The sequence below is a fragment of the Pteropus alecto genome, unplaced genomic scaffold (assembly GCF_000325575.1).
Source record: "Pteropus alecto unplaced genomic scaffold, ASM32557v1 scaffold164, whole genome shotgun sequence".
Classification (NCBI taxonomy): domain Eukaryota; kingdom Metazoa; phylum Chordata; class Mammalia; order Chiroptera; family Pteropodidae; genus Pteropus; species Pteropus alecto.
In genome coordinates, this window is record NW_006439568.1 from 1,974,750 (window position 1) to 1,998,582 (window position 23,833).

General features: G+C 33.8%; 1 protein-coding gene across 1 annotated transcript in view; it reads right to left on the bottom strand.

Annotated features, from left to right (window-relative positions):
- The window catches only part of ABI3BP (ABI family member 3 binding protein), a gene marked incomplete at its 5' end in the record, with an annotated part of 234,390 nt that overhangs the window by 129,070 nt on the left and 81,487 nt on the right, over window positions 1-23,833 (bottom strand). The window contains 4 exon segments of the mRNA XM_025050066.1: window positions 5,977-6,032; window positions 6,576-6,757; window positions 18,809-18,941; window positions 21,304-21,369. Of these exon segments, the coding sequence (XP_024905834.1) occupies window positions 5,977-6,032; window positions 6,576-6,757; window positions 18,809-18,941; window positions 21,304-21,369 (437 nt within the window).

Genomic DNA, 23,833 nt, shown 5'->3' on the forward strand with positions numbered 1-23,833 from the left:
GTAGGGAAACATCTGTTATCTGGACTCATTGAGAAATAAAATACTGGGATAATTTCGAAGTTAACAATGTTTAACCAGTTATAATCCAATTTTAATTGAACTGTTTTATGTACAATGTTTCTTTAAAAAGATACCAGTAACCTGTCCCAGACTTGCAGTTATAAACATCAATCAATATGTATAGGAGTCTCAGTGTAGCTGGTGTTGGGCCTGGGGGTGGGGAGCAAGGCTGTGAAAGTCCCACAAGCTGCTGCAGTTTCGCTGGTGTGGCCTCAGCAGAATATTGCCATCTAAAGACACCATCCTTGGACCATTTTTTTCCCTTAGGCCATTTCCTTACTGACTGTTTTTTCTCTGCAGCTTGCTGATCCCTCATTCTGGCTACAAGCCTCCCTCACCACTTCCTTTCACAGCTCTTATTCCTCCCTTCATTCAGTAACTATTTTTTAAACATTTACTGTATGGCAGGAAGTAATCATATTTCCCTCCTGCCCTATAAAAGATGCATTAAATTTTTCTGAGTTTCAAGATATTCTGTCACTTAATAACACAGATTGTACTACATCTTGAGCAAGGTGACCGATTAAGGGAATTCACTTTTGAGGATGTTGTGACTGAGCATTTAGTCAGGGGATTCAATGGAGAGACTGATGCTGAAGTAGTAAAAGGCAATGCCCCTGAGGACCAATGCAGCTTGATTTTTTAGTCCTGATTTGGGAAGGCCTATGCTTATTGAAAAATAACCAAAGCAGCAGTCATTACACAGGATGAGAGATTTTGAATTCATTCTGCATTACCTTTCTCCTGATATTATCTTGAAAATTAGCTTTAATAAAAGTAGTGATAACACCAGGATGCTACTCTTTGCAAGTTATTCCATTTCTTTACAAGTTTGTCCTTTGGTATTTTTGTGGTGTCAGAATATTTATTGTAGATTTAACTTTATGTTCAGGCCTTGAGATAAGGAGAAGCTGTCCATTTGGGGAATGACTAAGGGCTGCTCAAAATCAAATTTCAATGGCTCAAGAGCCAAACCACATGAGAAGAACTTGGGCATGTTACATTCTGGTTTTAATTCATTTGGGAATGTTCTAATCAAAGTTATGAAACATACTGATTCAATCCAACATCTGATTAAAAGTGAATCTAACATCCTACTTGCGAAAGTCCCCATATTTCTGGTAAGCTGGGGGAGGAATCAGATATACACCTTCGGTGATATCATTGGCCTAAATATAAATTTTTCAAGTTTTTGCTTAGGATAATGAATGCTAAGAATGTAAGGACACCTGATGTATTCATTATACACAACTCAGTGTGTGGGTGGGGGCCATATGGTATTTCTCGTCCCTATTTACTTCACTTGTCTGATAACTGTTACACTTTAAAAATTGGTACCATGCCTCATTTCGTCAGTAATAGACATGGCTTTTTAAAAAGATGGGTGGATCTCTGATGGGGGAAAAAAAAAAAAGAAGGATGAAAATAGATGTAATATTTTAGGGGAACACTGATCCTAAGGAGATCTTGATTAATTAAATTTATATTTTAAAATCTGTTAATAAATGCTTTATACTTCAAAAATTGTTTAGTGAACAAGTTAGATAAGTTTTTTTTTTTTTTTTAACATAGGGACAATATACTAAAATTAGGTCTTTTAGCCATCTTTAAAAATTTTTTCTTTAATAAAACCTAACAGTAAGCATTAGTTTTCACCTTTATAAAAAGAGTGTTCTAGATTCTCAACATGGAAAAAATAGCACAATTATAAAAATGTGCTTTTTCTTCCTCAATTACATGAATTTCAAGTGACATATACAGAAAGAATCATGCTTTTGTTTATGCATGTACCTTTTCTTTGACTTTTCTAGAGGTATAAACAGGAATGATATTGAAAGTATTTAACAATTAGTAGAGCAAAGTCACTAACGAAACAAAAGAGACCCCTGCTACATGTCCCCGGCACAAGCGTGCTGGGAGTTGCCAGCAGAACACGTGCTTAGAGACATGAATTACGATACACGATGTAACCATATGCTTAAGATGGGGGGTGTAGTCAACATTTACTTTTTTGTACTTAACTTTTACTGTAAGTGATTAAAATTGCATTATATCATTTCCTCAAGCCATACACATTAATACCAGGATCATTTGCTACTTTGGAGAAGCAATAAAACACTGTAATTAAAGTGTATGCTTTGAAGCTGAAAAAAATCAACATTAAATTCTTTGACGTAAATATTATTTATCTTTTAAAAACGGATAAAATTCAAACTGTTCCTCCCATTTCAAATATTTTGAGAAGGTGTTAAGGAGTCTTTTGAGAAGGTGTTAAGGAGTTTTTCCTGCATATAAGTTTTAGGTATACTTATGCATATCTGAATAAAAACACTTTTCAGTGTGCCTTTTCCTTACAATTCTGAAAGCAAAACATCTGGAATTAATTTAATATCTTTTGAAATACTGCCTTCTAAGATCAGTTTCAGAGAAGAGATGGGTGAATATTTGGATTGATACTGACTTTATTTGGATTAAAATATACCTCTAAATTATCGAAACAATTTTTAGAATCAATTCTGTGGCCACATAAGAGGGCCAAGGTGTCCCAAGTGGTTCCTTTTAAACTTTCCTATATTCCAGAGCCACCCAAGAGCACAGATGACAGTTTAAGAAACACTTTTTTTATGCTAGCCTGAAGGTGACAACAGAGAAAGCCTCACAATGAAGCCTTAAAATATCTTTTCAGTTAATTTGGGTTTTCCTTTGGAAATAACCAAGACTTTCAAACCGTAGCTCTTCAGAGCTAGCTGGGGCTATTCTGCCTCACAACTTGAAGTAATAAAATATCTAACTCTGTGTCAGAGATGCAGGAAGTTTCTTCCTGGCTTTTTTTGTCATAACTATTATAATGTGAAAAAGAAATTAAGTCCTTGGGAGGAAAATGTCAATCACCTTTCCTAATCTTGCTGAGTAACTCACCAAATGAAATAGTTTGCCAAAAGTAATACAAATTATTGAGATATGATTGCTGAAAAGAAGGAATGAAAAAAATGACATCATTGAATCACATGTAAGATAAAGCATGACAGCCAAGAGTGTGGGAGATAAGAAATGCTTCCTAGGAAACCATTCACAACAATACTGAAGATTGTTACAGAAGAGAATGAAGAGCAACTCTATTCTTTGTGATTGGATTTAAGAGAGACAAAGCCAAAGGGATTTAGGGAGTGGCATAGATCAATACTTGGTACTGAGCCAATTGGTCAATAGTTTGGGAAAAAATATATAATCCAATCAATGTAGAACCTTACTACACATAACAGAGCAAAAGAAAACCCACATAGCTTACTACAAAAATTACTACAAAATCAAGCCACTTATCAAACTTTAAAAAGGAAAATATTTATGTGCTCTCTAGATAGAGAAGGGCTTCCTAAAATGTGCAATTGAAGATATGATAACACAAAAGACAAATAATTTGATTAAGCAAATATCAAGACTTTGTCCTGTGGACTGTTTCAAAAATTCTTATAAACAAAGATGATAACAAATGTTATATCATGTTTCTCAATCATATAACAAAGGGTTCCTGTTCTTTAATTTATAGACTTTAAACTCTTCAATAAAAAACCATAACACACCAAAAAACAGAGCTGAAAGTAAAGTTCATTAAATGGAAAATACAAGTGGCTAATAAACAAGTGAATAAAGTATTGTTTTATAAGCAATTAGAGAAGTAGAAATTAAAAAAACATTTTACACTATTACATTAGTTGGAAATTTAGTGATGAAAATACATAATGTTGATAATCAGGGTAGTATAGCAAGATAACTCCAATATGTTGCTGGCAAGATTATAAATTTGTTACAACCTTTCTGAAAAGAAATTTGACCATATATATTAGGAAGTTTAAAAAATGTTAAAAATATCTATTGTTAATTCTCATTCTAAGTATCTATTATAAGGAAACAATCAGAAATGTGAACAAAGACTTATGATCACAAATGTTCACCATATCACTTATAATTTAAAAAACATTAGAAGTAAATGCCTACAAAATGGAAACTGATTGGATAGGTGAACGTGTATTTAGACACATAATACACAGCAATTAAAATTATGTATATGAAGATCATTTAATGACATGAAATATGCTATGCCATATTTTGGCTAAGCAAAAAGAGTGGGATGTAAAATTACATATATAGCATGATTTTAATTTTATAGTGAAAACATGTTTAGAAATAAAAAATGTTCTTAAGTCTTAATAATAGATCATAAATGGTTTTATTCTGGTCATTATTTGACAGTGTTACAGGTAATTTTGTTAATATTTCTTTTTTGCATTTTTACACATTCTAAATCTTTAAGTATTAGATAATCAGAAAAAATCAAAACAGAAAGAAAGAAAAGAAGGTAGAAAGGTAAAAAAGAAAGAAAAGAAAAGAAAGAAAGAAAAGAAAGAAAGAAAGAAAGAAAAGCCATTTCCTTTTATCCTGGGTCCCACTGCCCTTCCGAGCTTTGTTCCAGGGAAAAGCCACTATCACGAAGCGGAATAAGAATCAAAGAAAGAAAGAAAGAAAGAAAGAAAGAAAGAAAGAAGGAAAGAAAAGGAAAGGAGGGAGGGAGGGAGGGACAGAGAGAATAAGATAAAATTTTGAGAAATAAAATAAAGAAGGTGCGGGGGGGAGGAAAAAAAGAAAAGGAAAAGAAAGAAAATGAATGAATGCATCCAGGCCTGAGAATTTACCTGCAATCTCCTTTCTTATGTTATGACTTGAAATACATCAAAATACTTTCCTGGACAATTATAATAATCTAATAATCTTGATTCGATAACAATTTCCCAATCTACATACTTTTTTTGCCTATTAAAACTATAGAAACATTGGCCTTAGCAAGATTAATTCTCAGTCAATTCTATTTCATCCAAACCCATTCTCTGTCACTGAAATAATTCTGTATTTTCTTTATTCCAGTGAGGTATGTACTTTTTTCCCCACAGGGCTACATGATCAATGGAGTATTCTGTGGACTACTTAACTAGACCTAAAAAGATATTCATCCATATACATCATGTACAAATTAAATAGAGCAAATTTGCAACCATGAATAGTCTTTTCATGTTCATTTGACTGTAGAATATTTCCCTGATTGAATACTTCCAATACCTAAGCACCAAAGTCAGAACCAAATTCCCCTCTTCTCACCAAAGTGCTTCCTCTACCTACTCAGTAACATAACGTCCTTCACTTTATAGCTGGGCATGTGATTTTAAATGCAAACATCTGTGTGATAGTTATAGCAATGGCTTCCATTTATAACAGGCAGCACATAACTGTTAGGATGCTTTCTGAGAACAGATTTTGAAAGGAAAAGAGAACGGGACGAAGGAGCTGAAGTGAGAGGGAAAAGGGTTGTCTAGATGGGGGAAAACACCTGGCACATAAAATATAAAAACATTTACTGCACCGAATAGAGGCTGAGCTCATTAAAAAACCAAACCAGCTGCTTCATCATTTTAAACAGGGTTGGCTCCTTTAAGTAGGAAGTGATAGAAAATAGAGGAAAGATCTGAACAGTAGCATTATGAGTGGAGCATGTACCAATTTGCAATTCAAACATGTTATAGTAAAAAACAGTCCACAGGACAAAAGCTAATAAGCCTAATTTCAAAATATCTGGAATACTGAGGTACTAGAGTAACTATATTGAATAGCAGACTTTTAGGGCTTTAAACAAATTAGAGATGATCTTGTCTCATACTTCCACCTCTATTTTCTGAAACAGAAGCTAATTCCTAAAACGTTAAGTGCTTTACTCGACATCCCATAGCTAGTCAGTTAATCCAGTCTCAGTACCTTATAATAGGACTATTTCCTTATTTAAATAAAAGTGCAGTGCAGACACGATTGTTTTTGGCAAAAAAAACAAAAAAAACAAAAAACCATTCTTGAAAATAACCTGGTACATACCACTGTATGGACTTGGTCAGAGGTACTTTGAATTTTCCCATTTACTTTGTTTATGCCTGACAAAAACAAGAGAAAATAACATTATTTTTATTCTTCTTGTTCTTAAATCAATTTTTACTACTCACTCTGAGGACAACTACAAATCCTGCTCTAACTCGGGTGTATTATTTTATTTACTATCATTTCAAACACTGATTCCAATGAAGTCTGAATGAAGAGATAGCAGGAAGAAAGCCCAGGAACCCCTAAAGTCTTTTTATGTTCACTCTAGTGGCCCAGCTTTCTATCTGAACATTTTTACACATTATTGGTTTTTGGCTCAGTTGGTGTTCATAGGTCAGAGATTAATATAAAATACTACAATTGCCAATGAATTGTTATCAATGGAGGCATCAAATATTTTTTTCACTTTAAAAAATACACTCATAAAAAAAGATTCTGAAATATCAATACTCAATAAATTCTGTTCACTTTTTGTTTTCTCAAATACTACAGGATTGGAATTAACAAGTCATATTACACAATAATAAAAAAATTTCATAATTAGAGAAAAAAGGAAAAAAGTACAGAAAGCTTACTAAACAGTTCTAGGTACTTACTTCCAACAATAGTCTTGTGATTAAAAATCTTACTCCAAATTCCACCTTCTACATTATCTTTCACTCCAAATTCATAAACCGTATTGGGCTTTAGATTTTCTACAATTGTTTCAGTGGCTGGGCAGAGTTGAAAAATCCACTTCTTTTCCTTATCCTTTTCCCTATAGCGAATTGTATAAAATCTGTTGAACAGAAATATGACACTTTAAAATCACAGGGAGATTTAGAATTTTTTTTCAAGTTTCTTAATACCTCATAGATTCTCATCTACTCCAAAGGCTATAACTGATATTAGCTTCTATTTCAATTCTTTTAAAAATTTAAGAGAACATTAAAAATATCTTAACATGTGCTTAAATTTGAATTTCTAATTGCAAGGTAGGGGACTATGCACTAGCACAGTTATGGTCTGACAGAATTCAGACCTCTCAGGTCTATTATTGTTACTTTGCAAAATGAAAGTTGGAAAACTCTGGATATTCTTCCCCCCGCCGCCGCCCGCCCTGTTACGTGCACAAAGGAACATAGATGTAATTTTGTAAATACTTAACGTTGTTGTTTTATAGCTGTGAATTTAAGCCCTTCGTCCCATGGAAGTTGCATTAGAGGTAATATCATTCAATTTTGCAAAAGAGAAACCTGAAACTCTAAGATGCAACCAGGACTGTATTTCAAGAGTGAAGTTTTTCTTATTATTAAAAAAATAAAAAATCAGGCTAACAGCCAAGCTGTTAGCCACATCAAACAATATAAATTCAAGATCACTGTTACGTATTTGCTTAGGGCTTCATGATATTCAGACATATACATAGCAAAATAATGATAATCTCCACCACTATTTTTTTTGTACTTTTATCACATACTAGGTTTTACTTATATTTTTGTTACAACATCTTAAGTGGTAAAAGTTATTAATCCCACTTTACAAATGCGCAAATGGAGTTTTGGAAAGATCATTTAACTTGCCCAATGTCACCCAGCTAATGACTTTTACTAGTGGCAATGGCAGAACCAGGAGACAAAAATTCCTCTGGCTCTGCTCTAAACAGCCTCACTAAGTGAGACAGCAGATCAGGAAAGGGGATTTTACCACAACCACATACAGTAATGAGAATGAATAAGGTAGGGCTACATGTATCAATATGGATAGACTTTACAAACAAAATACTGAATGAAAATAGCAAATTACAAAATGATGCATATAGTTTCTATATAAATATCAAGACACTTACACAAAATATGTTACTACATATTGTTCCTGGTGTTGTAAAAGGATAACAAATACTGGAAGGGTACAACACTTGTGATAGTGCTTTGGCTCCCAATAAGCAGGTAGGGAGATAAATGGGATTAAAGGTAAAGATAACATATAAACTTTATGTGCTTTTTATTTTTAAGTAGATATTTAAAATAAATAGGACAAAATAACAGCTGTCATGTATGATGATGGAAACATAGGGGTTTGTCATGCTATTTTAGGTTCTTTTTGTGTGTTAAATTTTCTTTCAAAAATTTAGTACCTCTCTTCTACTCCCTACCCTAGCAAAATTAGATGGACTAAGATTCAGGTCAATTGCTTGTATGCAAAGCTTTAAAAAAATTACTCATTTACTCATGCTAAAAATGTTTATTGTGCACTCTCTAAGTACCAGGCACAGTTCTTGATGATACAGAAAGAATTACCAAGAATCTCTGGAAACAAGGGCCAGGAATGGATGTAAAATTGATGAGCTCATTGCAAAATAAAAACTAGGGGCCATTTATTCAAAAATTATTAAGAAGTTGAAGACAGAGTAGAGTATTAAATCAAGCATGGGTCATTTTAAATGGGGGACCCTGTACAAATACACTGGTTGCATGCCCATGAAGTCAGCAGAGAGTGTTTACAGTTTAATAAGTACAGAGAGGGAGGGAATGTTTTTATACATTCAACTTATATTTTTACTAGTCACAAACTACTGTACTGCTTGAAATCATTCATTAGCTTGCTTCTTTCCAGTAAAAACTGCTCTCCAGACCCCAGTGCCCCCTTTCCAAAGTAGCAAAAGACAGAATAAGTGAACGAGGCTGCTCCAGCCAAAATACTAACTGCTACTGAAAAGAAATGTTATAGTACACTAATCCTTTGTCTTGTGAATTAAAACATCAACAGCCATTTACAAACACATTTCTTGACAAGTATAATGCATGGGATTTTTGTTGTCGTTGTTTTTTCCCTGCCCTGGCTATGACAAAACTTTAGTGACATGTGGAGATGCTGAAATCAGTCCAGAAGGGCTATCACAGTTATAAATCTCTAGTTTGGATACATTTCTGAAGTCTGGAATTGCTTGCATGATCCAGGGGGCCCACTGCTAACAGAACTACCAAAGGCCAGATTCCAAGATTCCCAATAAGCTTGATTTTATGTCATCTTCCTAGGAATAAAGTGATACAGAAATGTTCTGTCCTAAGAACTTACTCATATATTAAAAAAAGTCCAGCCTGTACATTTTTTTGGTTTTGATCACAAAGCCTTTTAAATATCCTCTCTCGTACTAAGTTTCTCAGGAAAAATAAATGTATAGGCAGCCAGTCCTTCTCCTCTGCTTCGGTCAGCTTACCCTCATCAACACTGGCTTACTAGATGATTATATAATATATGTAAGGTCTAAATTATGGAAGAGATAGTAAACGAGACTACTTAGCTATAAAGTTTCCTTGTAAAAGCAAAATATGGGCTTTATGATAATAAAGTGCTATACAACCTAGCACACAGTAGGTACTCCATAAATATTGCTGGAATGAATAGAATGGATATTTAAGTGCTCATAGGGTCATTCTAAATTTAGAATACAATTGTTCTAAATGGCCAATTATTCAATAACCATAATATACTGATTTAAGCCATTAGGTCTACAATTATATTTTGCAATGTGTCAGTGCATAGAGTTTTACTTATCAAAACTCATTGTTCCTATAGAATCAGTGCAAACTGAAGGAAAATATAATAAATGTTTACATTGTACATTTGCAGAGGGTATAAGATTTTTAAAATTTATTTCAGTTTATCTATATAATAAACTCAGAAACAAGCAGAGCAAGAATTACTATGAAAGAGAAAGAGAGGCTGGGAATTGTCTAAAGTCTGATAATCAGCGACAGAGTCAGGCAAATGGATAATATCTTTTGTGTTGTACTGGACTGTCATTTTACTGTGGTGCTTGGCAAAAGGAGATGAAAAAAGACGGGTAAAATGACCCAGAATACAAGAAGTTTACTCTTGTATTAGCATTATTTAAGGCTTTTTATCTTTTGTTTTATTGTGTATTCACCATAACATACCATCAGACTTCCCATTATTGTCTGAGAAAATCCAGGCTCAAACACTGATTCCATCTTTTTCTGTGGGTGTCTAAATTTAGGCACAAATGTATAGAGAGGCAATAAGTCTATTTAAAAAACACAGGTAGCAGCTTGTGAATGTCATCAGATCAGACCTCTGGAAAGCCTGATTCTAGCAATTTGGATTTTAAGAACAAGAACCTCTCATATCCTAATTAAATGGTAAGAAACTTTTGAGGGTAATGTTTGGTTCAATTGGCATTATTCTGTGCTTTGATTTCCCTGAAAGTCTCAATACTATCAATAATTGTTTTTATAACTTAAAGAAATCCATAGCTCCTCAAAATGTAGTAGACAAGGCAGGTAATGGTTTGACTTGGATATTTGTCAGCTGCAGATTAGCAGCAGGACTTCGGAGGAGTCTCTTTGCACATTTATTCGTCATTTTCTCAATTGCGAAAGGGGGATTGGACTACATAATCTTTGCAATTATTTCTGTTTCTAAAAATGTATTCTAGCTACATATCAGATTTCCTATTCTAATAAAATACAAAGGCAGAACACAGGATAGAAACCCCATAAACAAAATTTGTGAGGTAACTGCCAGTGAATTATATTAAGCAAAAAAATTAAAGAATGTCAAAATAAATTTAGTCCTTTCACAAACTAGCCTGGCTTAATGTACATGGTTGGCCATTTTATGGGGTTGCCATACTTTTTTCGGCAATGCTTTTATTTCTGTGCAATTAGCTACTATTATATTTCCTAAAACATCTATTTCACATATTCTTTGCACTCTTCACATTAAAGGACACTTCCTGACCCCTCTTTGTCAATGTTCTTACTTCTTGCCTTACTGAGACTATAACTGCTGATAGAAATTCTGCCCTCTCTCCCTTTCTCTCTCTCTTTGCCCCTATTTGATTCCAGGGTTCTTGCTTGTTTTGAAAAATAAGAGTCTTGGTAACTTTATTCCCTTTCCTTATTCCATCCTTTCTCCAGCCTCTCTTGATTCTTCAAGGACCTTTCTTTGAGTCTAAAAGATGTTTGAATATTTTCCATTCTATCAAAATAAAAATAAAACTGATGCTTGCTTTTTACCCCTGCCACTATCTTTTAACATAAAATTTCTTGAAGGCAATTCTCCATGAATTTCATATCTACCTTAAAATCTACTCATCTTTTTTCTCAAATCTGTTCCAATTTTCGTTGAGTTCAGATTTCTTCTGCTTTCAAGTTTAGTTTATGTTTCCCTGCATGATTCCTCTTGTCTTTGTCACTTCTCTATTCCTAAGTAGCACTGAAGGGCCCAGTTAAGGTCCTTATTATCTTTGGACTCTTGCGATAATTTTCAAGCTGGTCAACCATGTCCAAAATGTCTTACTCACCTACTGCTGGCTAGCTTAAACTCAACAAAGAAAGAAGTTTCTAGTGATTTTAGTGCTATCTTAAATGGAATAGTTTGTCTGAAATGGCCATTCTAACATAAGGTAAATAATATCAAAAACAGCAACACTAACAGCAAACACACAAGTACCATTTGAGTGCTCACTGCATGTCAGACACTATGTTAACATAGCCACATTTTACAGCATTATCTCATTTATTTCTGACAACCTTATTATATATTACTATTATTACCTTTATTGAAAACCAAGGTTTAAAGCATATAAGAAACCTGCCCAAGGCCACTTGTACCTTCAACATTCATGCTATGTTACCATCCCTGGAGATACTCACTGTGATCTCTAGATGGCAAATGTTACGGAGGAGGTTCAAGGGCTAAATGGACTGGCTAGATGATTTTTAAGGCTTGTTCTTGACATTCCTTTTGCTTATTATACATTTGTTGAGATCTACTATTTTAAAACATGATGACAGGTTCTTAATGAGATGGAAGATGAATGGGACACCATGCACAACTTCAAAATGAACTCACAATATAGTGAGAGAAGTAGATCTATATATGAATATAACTTAAAAAGGCAGGATGAAAGCAAAGAGTGCTGAGGGTGGCTAGGCATGGCATCTTGTAGCCTGAACTTGTAAACTGGCCAGGCTGCATTTTAAATCCCATCGCAGTATTGTGGTTTAAAGCAGGAGACCCTACGCAGGTCCCGGGAAAGCAGAGTAGTCGAAACTCAAACCTCATGTCAGGAACATTACTCATATATTCCTTGAGATAGATTCTTGGATAGAGTCTATGATTTCTTTTACCAGGCAGTGGGAAGCTGGTGGAGGTTCTTCAACAGGTGAATAAAGTTGAATAGTGATGAAGAAAGCTAGATTTATCAGCAGTGGAAGAATTAGAGAGAAACCAGAGAGAGGAATCTTAATATGCTGTAGTCCAGATTTGAAATAACAAAGGAATGAATCATCAAAGGAATCAGAAAGAAGGGAAAAAGAGGAACAGATCAAAGTTATATTTCAATGAAAGAACTGATGAGACTAAACTCCATATGAGATATAGGTGCCAAGGAAAGTGTAAATAAAAATCAAAACTGAATTTTTGAACTTGAGAAGAGGGAAGTAATAGAAAAGGAGTTATTTTATTAATGTAGAAAATGTAAATTTAGTATGAGTTGGAGGTTCTGACCACTATTATCTAGTCAATCTAATGACAATATTCCATGGGCAACTAAAATATAGTTTTAGAACTTTGGAAGTGGGTCAAGGTCAGAGGTTCAGTATTGGAAGTCATGTATACCTTTGCCATTCCTACTGTTCTCTGTACAACAGCAACATTGGCAATTCCTGGGAGCTTTTAGAAATGCTATGGAATCAGAATCTGCATTTTAACAAGGTCTCCCACATAATTTACATGCACATTAAAGTTTGACAAGCACTGTTCTACATTGAAGTGACAGTTAAAGATGGGACATAGGTGAAGTAAGAAGGACACACAGATGAGAGACCGAAGGATAGAACTCTGTTCCATATTTGGGAGGCAGGATAACAAGTAAGCAGAAAAGAGGAAAAAGAAGGTAAGAGGAAAATCTAAATAAAAATGTAAAATAAAGAGTTCAAAAATGGGAGTACAGCCAACAATTCCACAGAGAGGTTTAAAAGGATAAGAACTGAGAAAACTCTACTGGATTTAGCAATTTATTGATCACAGATAATCACAAAGAGAAGTTGCAATGCAATGGTAGAAAAGATGGAAGACATGCAAGGGAATAAAGACAGTATGGGTGGTATAGAAATCAGAAATGTGACAGCGGATCGCTCTGAAAAGTTTTGGAACTAAGAAAAGATATTAAAAAGTAGCTTGGAAGATATAACAGGATCAGCAGAAGATTCTGTTTTCAGTAGGGAATGCTTGGTTGCAAGCAAAAGTCAGGGTGCCAATTGCAGCAAAGGGGTAATGCTAAAAGGATTATAGGATGTGGAAAGGATGTAATGATGAGCACTGCCTGAAATCAGAAATCTGTTTCTTGGAAAGAAGAGAGAGAGAGGTAAAAATAAATCTGGGATGCAGCAAGAGTAAACTGATGGTGGATAGTCTAAATTTCCTCAGTATTGCAGAAGCAAGGATGAATTGGAGTGGGAAAAGAGCCATGAAAAGTAGCCAGAATGCAATTCCTGGGATCCAGGGTAAGGTGAGTGTCTAGGTTGGAATCACTGATGTGGAAATGGAGAAGTAGAAGATAAAGAGACTGATATAGCTATTTCTCAAAGGCAAAATCCATATAACTTGGGGGCTCATTAGTTATAGGAGATGAAAGATTAAAAAAAAATGGCTAATGTTTCAAATTATGTTTCAAATTATGGGAGAATTATGGTACTTCAGAAAGTAATGACAAGTGAGGTAATATTTCAAGAAAAAAGTATGAATTCAATATTGTCATGTTAAGTTTCAAGTAATGGTAAGATAGAAAAGTAAAAATGCTGACATTTCACTGTTCATTCATTCAACATATATTTACTGAAAGCCTACTATGCGTTCATCGCTAGCCCAGGGACTGGTGAGATAATGATGGTTAAGATACACATAGTTCCCATCCTCACGGAACTTAAAATTTTACTTGGCAAGACAAATGGGTAACAAGGCGTTGAGCTCAATCAAGTGAGAATATTTGCTTCTTAAAAACTTGGAGAGAAACAAAAAGTCAACAGCCTTCTCTGGACCAGTGAGAAAGGAGGGTCTTCATTCTATATTGAGAGTAAATAATTATAATATGAAAGTGTTAGAAAACATGAAAATGATATCTAAATGTATCACAAAACTTTAAGGAGCGCAAACTAAAGCAACCTTAAATGATTTAACAAGCTGGAAACATGGAAAGGAAAAAAAATAAGCCATTAATGGTGAGATAAATTTTGGTTAAAAACATGTTTTATTCTTCACCTGAGCCAATTTGGAAAGCTTTCTTTTGACCTTCGATATATCGTGGACAAATGGAGGACATTCCTCCATTTAAAGTTCATTAAGAATAAAAACTGGAAATTAAGTGCATCCACTCTCCACTGTGAACTCAGAAAAGGATAGAAAAACATGGGAGACCCATATGGATCCTATGCTAATAGAAACATGTACCACAAGGGTAAAGCAACATTTCATCAATATTTCCAAGCTTAAAACAAACAAAAAACACAGGGGTTTTCTCACTGGAAACTTACTACACAGGATATAGGAAGTCCAAAGTCAAAGTATAAAGAAAAAGCTTTTCCAATAAAGTATCTGCATTTGCATAGGACAAATGAGGCTATACAACAAACCAATGAGAAGTGATTTCTTTTTTAAATCAGAGACTTTACACAGGTTGCCAAATACTAAGAGTTCGATGGATTAAGATGACACCAGTAGGTATTTCTGTAGTAGGCCAAAGGCATTCAGATTTCAACGGTTTTATAAGAAGATACTCCTGAAGGAAAACTTCAACAGTATTAACCTTCCAATTTTTGAGAAGTAATCCTTCTCCATAACTATTATTGCTTATTCTAACCTACTAGTCTAAATTCTAAAAAAAAAAATCTACATGATCATAAGAGAGTAAATTTCTGCAAGTCTGCTTCTAATTACACTAAATTTAGAGTTGTTCTGGTAGATTTATTTGGCTGCTTATATTGAATACAATATTTCCAGAGCTTTAAATAGGGACTATTATTTTGTCTTGAACACCACAAAAACTTTAAAATGTCTGCTCTTTATTAAATACACTAACTAAGGTATGAAAGGAGGCATGGGTGATTGAAATCCACAAGTACTCCAAGTGCTTCTTTCAGTCATTACTGTTTAATTCTTCTCTTTTAGTCATATCCTAATAATTCCCTATTTCTGCCAAGTATACATCGATTCTCTCACTCAAGTGTGAAAGTTTGCTAGCATCTTGACATGCTATTATTGAGGTTTTCTGTTTTAAAAAAAAAATAAAAACAAAAACATTTATTCTAAGTGGAATTATTGATTTTAAATATTGTGATTTGACAGCCATGACTCCATCTAGTTGATGAGAATAGCAGAGGCAGGGTGTATGCGCCAGTGGGCAATGGTGATGATGTACATGGCCCGAAGTGCTTGGGCCTGTGAGTCAACTGCCTTGGTTAAAACCCTGGCTCCTCTTCCTCTACTTGTCTCCACATTCATTATCTCTTATGCTGTCTAACTATAACAATATCTATCAATTAGAATCAGTCATTAGATAAATTTTTTCAAGGAAGTGTTACTAGGACTAAGTGAAATTGAAGGAAAGCCTTGAGGACAGGGGAGGAAATCATATCCAAAGTATGCTATATGAATTCACAGGTTACTGAAACTTAGTTTTGCTACAAGTATACCAAATTTCCTTCTCTCCCTTGCCTCATTTCTCTACCCTCCCTTCTTTTGTCTTTATTTTTTAGTAAGAGACTAAAAAATCTTTTTTTTTTTTTTCAAAGAAAGCCATCTATAAATGTTTATTTTCTCAGGATTGGCACCCTGGACCAATCCACCAGAAACTGGAATTATCACAAGAAAGTATGTTTTTTCGAGTCCATTTAAAAAAAACAAAACAAAACAACAACAACAAAAAACCTATGGGTTTAGTGGTAGGTGAAATAAGGAATATTTCAGATTCTTTGAAACATCTCAAAATTATTTTTCAAAAAATTTGGTTTTGGCAATATCCTCTACATGCCTTTTCCCAAGAATTTCTTCTTTCAAAACTATAAAATGGACAAGTGAAGGGAAATATTTTCTTTTCTTAGTCTAGATTTCTTAATTAAAGTCATACGAAAGGTATTTTTGAGAACTTATAAATGTTTTTAAAGGTCTTTTTAGTTCAGTTTAGACAAATAAAAATAAATACAAAGAAATAGATATATGGCCAAAAAGTACATGAAAAAGTTCTTAATACCTTAGTACAATAGAAATGGTAATGAGATATGACTACGCAAGAATAACTAAAATGAAAAATGTCGACAACATGAAATGCTGGTGAGAATGTGGAGCAACCAGAACTCTCATAAATTGCTTGTGGGAGTATAAATGGAAGAGTTAGACGAAAACAAAACAAAACAAAACAAAAAAATGTTAAATATACATCTTTCCTATGAACCAGCACTTGTAATTTTAGGTATTTACCTAAGATAAATTAAAAGATATATCTACAAATGTGTTATACAAAAATGTTTATAAAATCTATATTCACAATAACCAAAAACAAGTCATAATTTGAGTGTCTACCAGCAAGAGAACAGATAAATTCTGGAATATTTAACTAAAAAATCTTTTTTTTTTTTTTTTCAAAGAAAGCCATCTATAAATGTTTATTTTCTCAGGATTGGCACCCTGGACCAATCCACCAGAAACTGGAATTATCACAAGAAAGTATGTTTTTTCGAGTCCATTTAAAAAAAACAAAACAAAACAACAACAACAAAAAACCTATGGGTTTAGTGGTAGGTGAAATAAGGAATATTTCAGATTCTTTGAAACATCTCAAAATTATTTTTCAAAAAATTTGGTTTTGGCAATATCCTCTACATGCCTTTTCCCAAGAATTTCTTCTTTCAAAACTATAAAATGGACAAGTGAAGGGAAATATTTTCTTTTCTTAGTCTAGATTTCTTAATTAAAGTCATACGAAAGGTATTTTTGAGAACTTATAAATGTTTTTAAAGGTCTTTTTAGTTCAGTTTAGACAAATAAAAATAAATACAAAGAAATAGATATATGGCCAAAAAGTACATGAAAAAGTTCTTAATACCTTAGTACAATAGAAATGGTAATGAGATATGACTACGCAAGAATAACTAAAATGAAAAATGTCGACAACATGAAATGCTGGTGAGAATGTGGAGCAACCAGAACTCTCATAAATTGCTTGTGGGAGTATAAATGGAAGAGTTAGACGAAAACAAAACAAAACAAAACAAAAAAATGTTAAATATACATCTTTCCTATGAACCAGCACTTGTAATTTTAGGTATTTACCTAAGATAAATTAAAAGATATATCTACAAATGTGTTATACAAAAATGTTTATAAAATCTATATTCACAATAACCAAAAACAAGTCATAATTTGAGTGTCTACCAGCAAGAGAACAGATAAATTCTGGAATATTTACATAATGAACTACTACTCAAGTTTAAAAAAGAAATTGATTATTGATACCTACAGTGTCATGAATAAATCTCAAAAACATGCTGATTGATAGATAATAGACACAAAAAGTGAAATACTGTGTGATTTCATTTTTTTGGAATTCTAGAATAAGCAAAACTAATGTATGGTAATAGAAATCAAATCAGTGGTTGCTTCTTGAGGAAGGTACTTTCTGGGATGATGAAAACGTTCACTTTCTGGATGAGATGTAAGATATATGATTATATGCAATTTGTTGTAACTAATCAAACTGTATACCTAAGATCTTTGCATTTACTGGGTTTATTATACTTAAGTAACAATTTTTTTTATTATTTTAAAAAAGGGAAGAAAACAACTTCTAAAAGTAAAAAATCACTGAGTGTATTTAAAATAAAAAATCTTTTTAAGTAAAATGCCTTGGCTGAAGCTTGAAATTTTTGAATGCTTATCGGATTCTAAGTTTTGAATTGTGAAGCTAATGTAGTAAATATTCATGATAAATATTTTATAACCTATTTAGAATATAGTTCAGCATTTAGCACGGTGCCTTGCACATAGACAGTTCCAAATGCATGGGTTGGGTGGATGAATGGCAGTAACTGAAAAACATACTTAGATTTTTCTTATTTTGCTCGGCAAAATAAGAAAATGACAGCATCATTTCCAGCTGTGCTTTTCCTCTGCCTACGTCTTTCCCTGTGTGCATCTCTCCTGTTTTCTAAGCCACTGATTCTTAAACTTAAGTGGGCATCAGAATCACCTGGAGGGTTTGTTGAATGACAGATGACTGGGCCCCATCTTTAGAGTTTCTGATTCAGTAGGCTTGGAGTGGGACCCCAGAATTTCCATTTGTGACAAGTTTCCAGGTGATGTTGAGGTTAATGCTGCTTGGTTTAGGGACCACACCTTGAGAACTACTGCTTCTGGCTCTTCAATTGTCAGATCAAAGATTTATCCTTTTCCATTTCAAGATCAACCTTTCCAACTTTTACCAGTCTTTCTAATTGCCTTCCGCCTCATTCTCTGAGCTTTTATTACACTTCTCACTGATACATCCCACTTGCTATTTGGCTTATTCTTCTTTGTAATTTATTCTTTGGAAAGAAAAAACACTGCATGTGTTTTTTATTCAGGTAGGTAATAATTCCCTTAAGGTTAGGGCCTCTGACTTAGGTCTTTTCATTTCCCTCACACCCAGAATAGGCTGGACAGCTAAAAGGCGATTATAAATGTTGCTGTTCCTAATATTTACACATTCTTCTAAAGCATGTACAAATACTGTTAAAAGCAAGCACTAATTTTCAGATGAAAAATAAAGTTTTCCATAATGGTGAATTACCTGTCATTGGGACAGTGAGTTGGCAATGTCCAGTCGTGATGTGGGTTAATGAGGAAACCCCAGGACAGGAAGACTGAGCTTGGTGTCAGAGTGCCAACCACCAGCTGAAGAGGTTTGCGAGAGCGTGTTTTACCTATGGAGGTAACATACAGGTTAATTCTCGTAACATTTAGTATATTTCCATGATTGGGCAAAATGCATAAAGATGACTTGATAACATAATAGAGAGTGTGAAAGTACCAAGTTTCTTTTCTTTTTATAAAGCATACAAATATTACTAATTTTTTGAAAATGAATTTATTCATGAATCAAATGAAATATCCTTTTTTGATATTTGTGTGTATGTGTGAATATACATGTGCATATGTGTGCATATGCATATATGTATAATGTATGCATATAAACTATATCCAGTTATACCTAGTTTTTTATTTTCTTGTGTGTCAGGGATGAATATGTAGGTCTTGATTATTACCAGTGAAATAAACACACACACACATTTCCATATACATATATATATTCACATGTACATATATGTATATACGTATGCACATACAGTCATTCACTTCGTTTCTCTTACAGACAAAATAAAAGCACACCTCTATTTTTTTCTGGGACTGTGAATTGGTGTGAAATGACATCTAAGAAACTTACCATCTAGGTTGTAGGTGATATTCTTTTTTTAAAAAAACCTATTCGGAAGTATAATCACCATCATATCATTGTGATAAGAATATTATTTACAGTGAGTATCTAAATGGAAAATGTGCACATGACCATCAAGTAATTATTTCACTAAGTTTGGATCTTAATATAAAAATGAGTAAATTAAAATTTATGTGGTAGATGCAAATACAAAATGAATGAAAGCTAATCCATTAACCATCACGTCATTCTCAAATGCAGATTAGAAAAACAAAAGTTATATCTGTTGCCTGAAAGAAAGGGTGGGGTATTATATCCTGAGCAAGATGAAATAATTTCCTGAGCTAGTCATCACAAAGTAAAAAGTAATTTCTAAGGCCAGTGTCATAGATGCCCAAAATGAAATGACATTCTAAAGTGCTACTAAGATATAATCACTCTCTTGACTTATATATTTGTATCACAATCATATTTGCATTAAGAAAAAGTTCAGTGACTATAAAGCCAGAACCCCATAGAATTGGACTTACGCTTCTTGATTTTATTGTTATATATTTTAAAATAGAGTCTTGAAATATTGAGAGGACATTTATTTTAAAGTGCATGGAAAGCTGCCTGGACAACTATTATTAACAAGTTGTAAGGAGTGATTGAAATTTGCACTTTGGGATAATATAAAAGGTCAGAAAAAAGAATTCGTATTTTTCAAAATGTTTGACCATTTACTGCTTCTCTTAAAAGAAGTGGAAAACAACACAAGGTTGGTAGAGTAGGGGATTGTAACAATTCATTTCTGGTAACCAGGCTTGACTGATAATTTTAGAAGACAGAATACATTGTTGCCAAGGGCCCATTTAGTAGGTATATTTGAAGATTTGTATGCTCCACACCGAATTCGTCCCTTTAGAAAGATATAACAACAAAAAGATTTTTTGTGTGACATCCAGTATACTAAAACATAAGTATGATTTGGAAAGAATTATTTTGAGAACAGTTCATACTAGAAAAGGAAAAAGAAAAGCAAAACAAGATCAACTCTATCTACAGAGTTAGAAAGGTATGATACCAGATGGTAAAAGTATATTCACAGCTTCTACTGGTTTTTTCTTATAGCAATAGCCTCCTTATTTGATCTGAGAAGAAATTTTAGTAGAGAAATTGGGACAGTTTCAAGAAGGATTTTAATCTCCCTTTAGTCATGTAAAATATTTCTACTTTTTTATTCACATGGTATCTACATTCCTGTTTCAAGACTTCCTAACCCTGGAAAGATGAGTGTTGCCTAGCTGTTTTATGAAAGGTGTCCTTCCTCAATTTTGACTATAGAAGAGCTTTGGAAGGGAGAGATCAAGAGTAAATAAAACCAAGTCCCAATTCATTGAACACACATGTAAATGAGTTATGCTTTTGAAATGGAAACAGTCTCCTTCAGCAAAGGTTAGACATCAAACTTTGCCCTTAGAATCTGAAAGGCATGCGTTCGTACATTACAAAATAAAGACAGATTAACAGGAGCAACTCTCAGCGAGCACTTGCCATGGGCCAGGCCCTGTCCTAGGTGTCACATATCCATGAACTCATTTAATCCTCACAAGGACATTATTATGCAGCAGTAAGGAGGCAGAGAAGAGGTTCAATAATTTGCCCGGTCTTGCAGTTTGTATGTGATGGTGCTGGGATAGGATCCCAAGTAGTTTTTACCACCAGGCTACATTTCTAATCTGTTGACCCGGGGCCTGCTGTGCAAATCACATATTCTAATCTACATTCGTAAAGCTTCTGAGGCACTGGGTCCCTGTGGGTAGAAAAGAGATGAAAATGGTTTAAAAGAAAAAACAAATGAAAAATACCTGAGCATGACTTCTTTTTACTTGGAGGAGCAGGTCGCACAACAATCAGATATTTAGGCTCCGCATCTGGAAAGAATAATAAATTATTTATCAGTAAAAGTATTTTGAGAACTAGCAGTACTCGCGACAGCACACCCATGTCCTGACTCAGTGTTCCCTAGCTTTAGTCATTGTAACCACAGTGGATGAGAGGACCCAGGAATTCAGAAAAGTTAATACTTCCTGAATATTGTTCAGATTCGTTCCATTTTTAAAACGAAAATTAAATCCAGACTTTTAAAATGGAATGGACAGGGGTAGGGGAAAGGTCTTAAAAGAAAATTAAATCCAGATTTTTAAAACAAAGTGGACAGGGGTAAGGGAGAAGACTTAAAAGAATATTGTTAGACAGATTTTACGCCACATTTCATCAATCCTTTTCTCTGCAAAGAGACTTTTTTTGAAAATCAGATCACATCTATTCTGTTATTCTATCAGGGTCAGCCTGATGCTAAAATCAAAAAAGGAAAATCTTACTTGCATAAGGCACATGGGTCATATTACCTGTTGTATGATCTGAAATTGTTCACTTTTGTGGAAATATGAATATTTATAATGCCCTATTTTTTTTTATCCTGTTTGCGTAACTTAGCCTGTTATCTAACTAGTCATTTAAACAAAGTCACAATTTTAGGTTGCTATAATTTTCACCTAAATTCTGCCAATGGAAAATAATAATAATCCCTTTTCAAAATATTTAGGTTTTAAATAAAATGATGTTTAAACAATTACTATGTGCTAACTCAGTCATAAGCTAACAATTTATCAAATTATCTTTTTTTAAATTGAATTTCCAAGATAAATGGTTGATTTAAAAATGTCTATTAAAGATATAAAAAAATATATATATATTTAAACAAGTTATTTATATACGTATAAATAAGCCAAATACACTTTGGCCATATTAAATAGCATTTTATAAGAAGCTCTCCTGGATTAACTAATTGATGGGTATTATCTACAATATTTCTTCAGTAACTTTGGATCCTGAAACTCATTCTACTCCAAGTTTCATTTGGATGCTATAATCAATAAGAGTTCACCCCTACTTGCTCAGGCAGATCTCACATCTTTGGTTTTTCTTCATTCTAGGTTCAAATACCTCCCTTCCATGAGTTTGGAACAGCGGACTTCTCTGCCCATGGCTTTACAGAGCTGACCGTATTCTCAGCCAGAGGCAATCAAGCAATTCAACTGCCTTTCCTGACTCCAGCCTTTGTCTTTTTCTGGACACCACACACAGCCCTATTTGCTATAACCTGCCACACTAATTACCACTGCATAAAGTAAACCAGGTAACCTCTTGAACAGACTTTGGAGTTTTGCCTGTTTATTATATAGTTGCCTCATGACCACAACCCAGATAAAAGAGCATTCATTGTGTTGGAGTCTCATGTGTTTGAAAGCATATCTTGCTTAGTGAAACTTTTATAAAGGATGCATAACCGAAGTCAAGTTTCCTAGTAGGAATACAATAATCATTTCCTGATTTTATTTGGGATATAAAGCCATATAGGTATTAAGAAATTGCCATGTATTGAGTACTTTCTATGTGCAGGATACCTGTTCAGCACTTTGCATTTGCAACTTAATTACTCCTCATGGCAATGCTACCTAACACATATTATCACCCCAATTTGTAGATGAGGTCACTGTGACAGAGTGAGCTTCATGGGAGTGCAACAGTTACATACATGCCCATGGGGATCAAGGGTCCTAAGTTTGGTTTAGTAACCTGCTGTCACCATAATGAAATTTTTAATATTTTTATCTTTGAATTTATGTTTTGCAAGAGAAGTTTGATGGAACAATGGAGCAGTTGTGTGAGCAGAGGAGATAATAATAGTATGCATAACTGCAGTTCCTCCCCTTCACATACAGCATTCCAGGAGCCCCATTAGCCTAGCATTCCAAAGGACTCATGATGCCTGGGAGCTCAGCGAGACTCAAGGCAGACCAAGGTAAGCATATTATATCTATAACTGAGTAACAGGGTGTGGAGAACACAGACAGCTCAGTGAGGTCACACTGTCCATTCGAACCAGAACTTAGTTCGATGAAGAAAGAAGCAATAGCATTTTAAGAAACACACATGACTAAGGAATCCTATCATATCCTCTCTTATTCATGTTACTTCTATGTTCGCCAACCACTTATATTGAAAATGATGATGTAGAAGGAAAGGGAAAGTTAAAGCAACTCCTAGTTTCTTTTCTTTTCAGTCCTTGCTCACTCATAAGCAAGTTGAAGGCAGAGTATTGGTAGAATGTGCACATATCAAGAAGTGAAGTAAGAAGTTCAGTTAGTTTTGCATATTTTCACTATTCTGCTAAGAATGAAATACATATGCATGTATGAACTACAAAACACAAATTATGATTTTAGTGATTCTGCTTTGGAGTTAAAGGCTCTTATATATACATTTAAAACTAGCACTGCACAATATAAAGATAAATGCAAAATTCATGCCAATAATTTAAAATTTTAATTT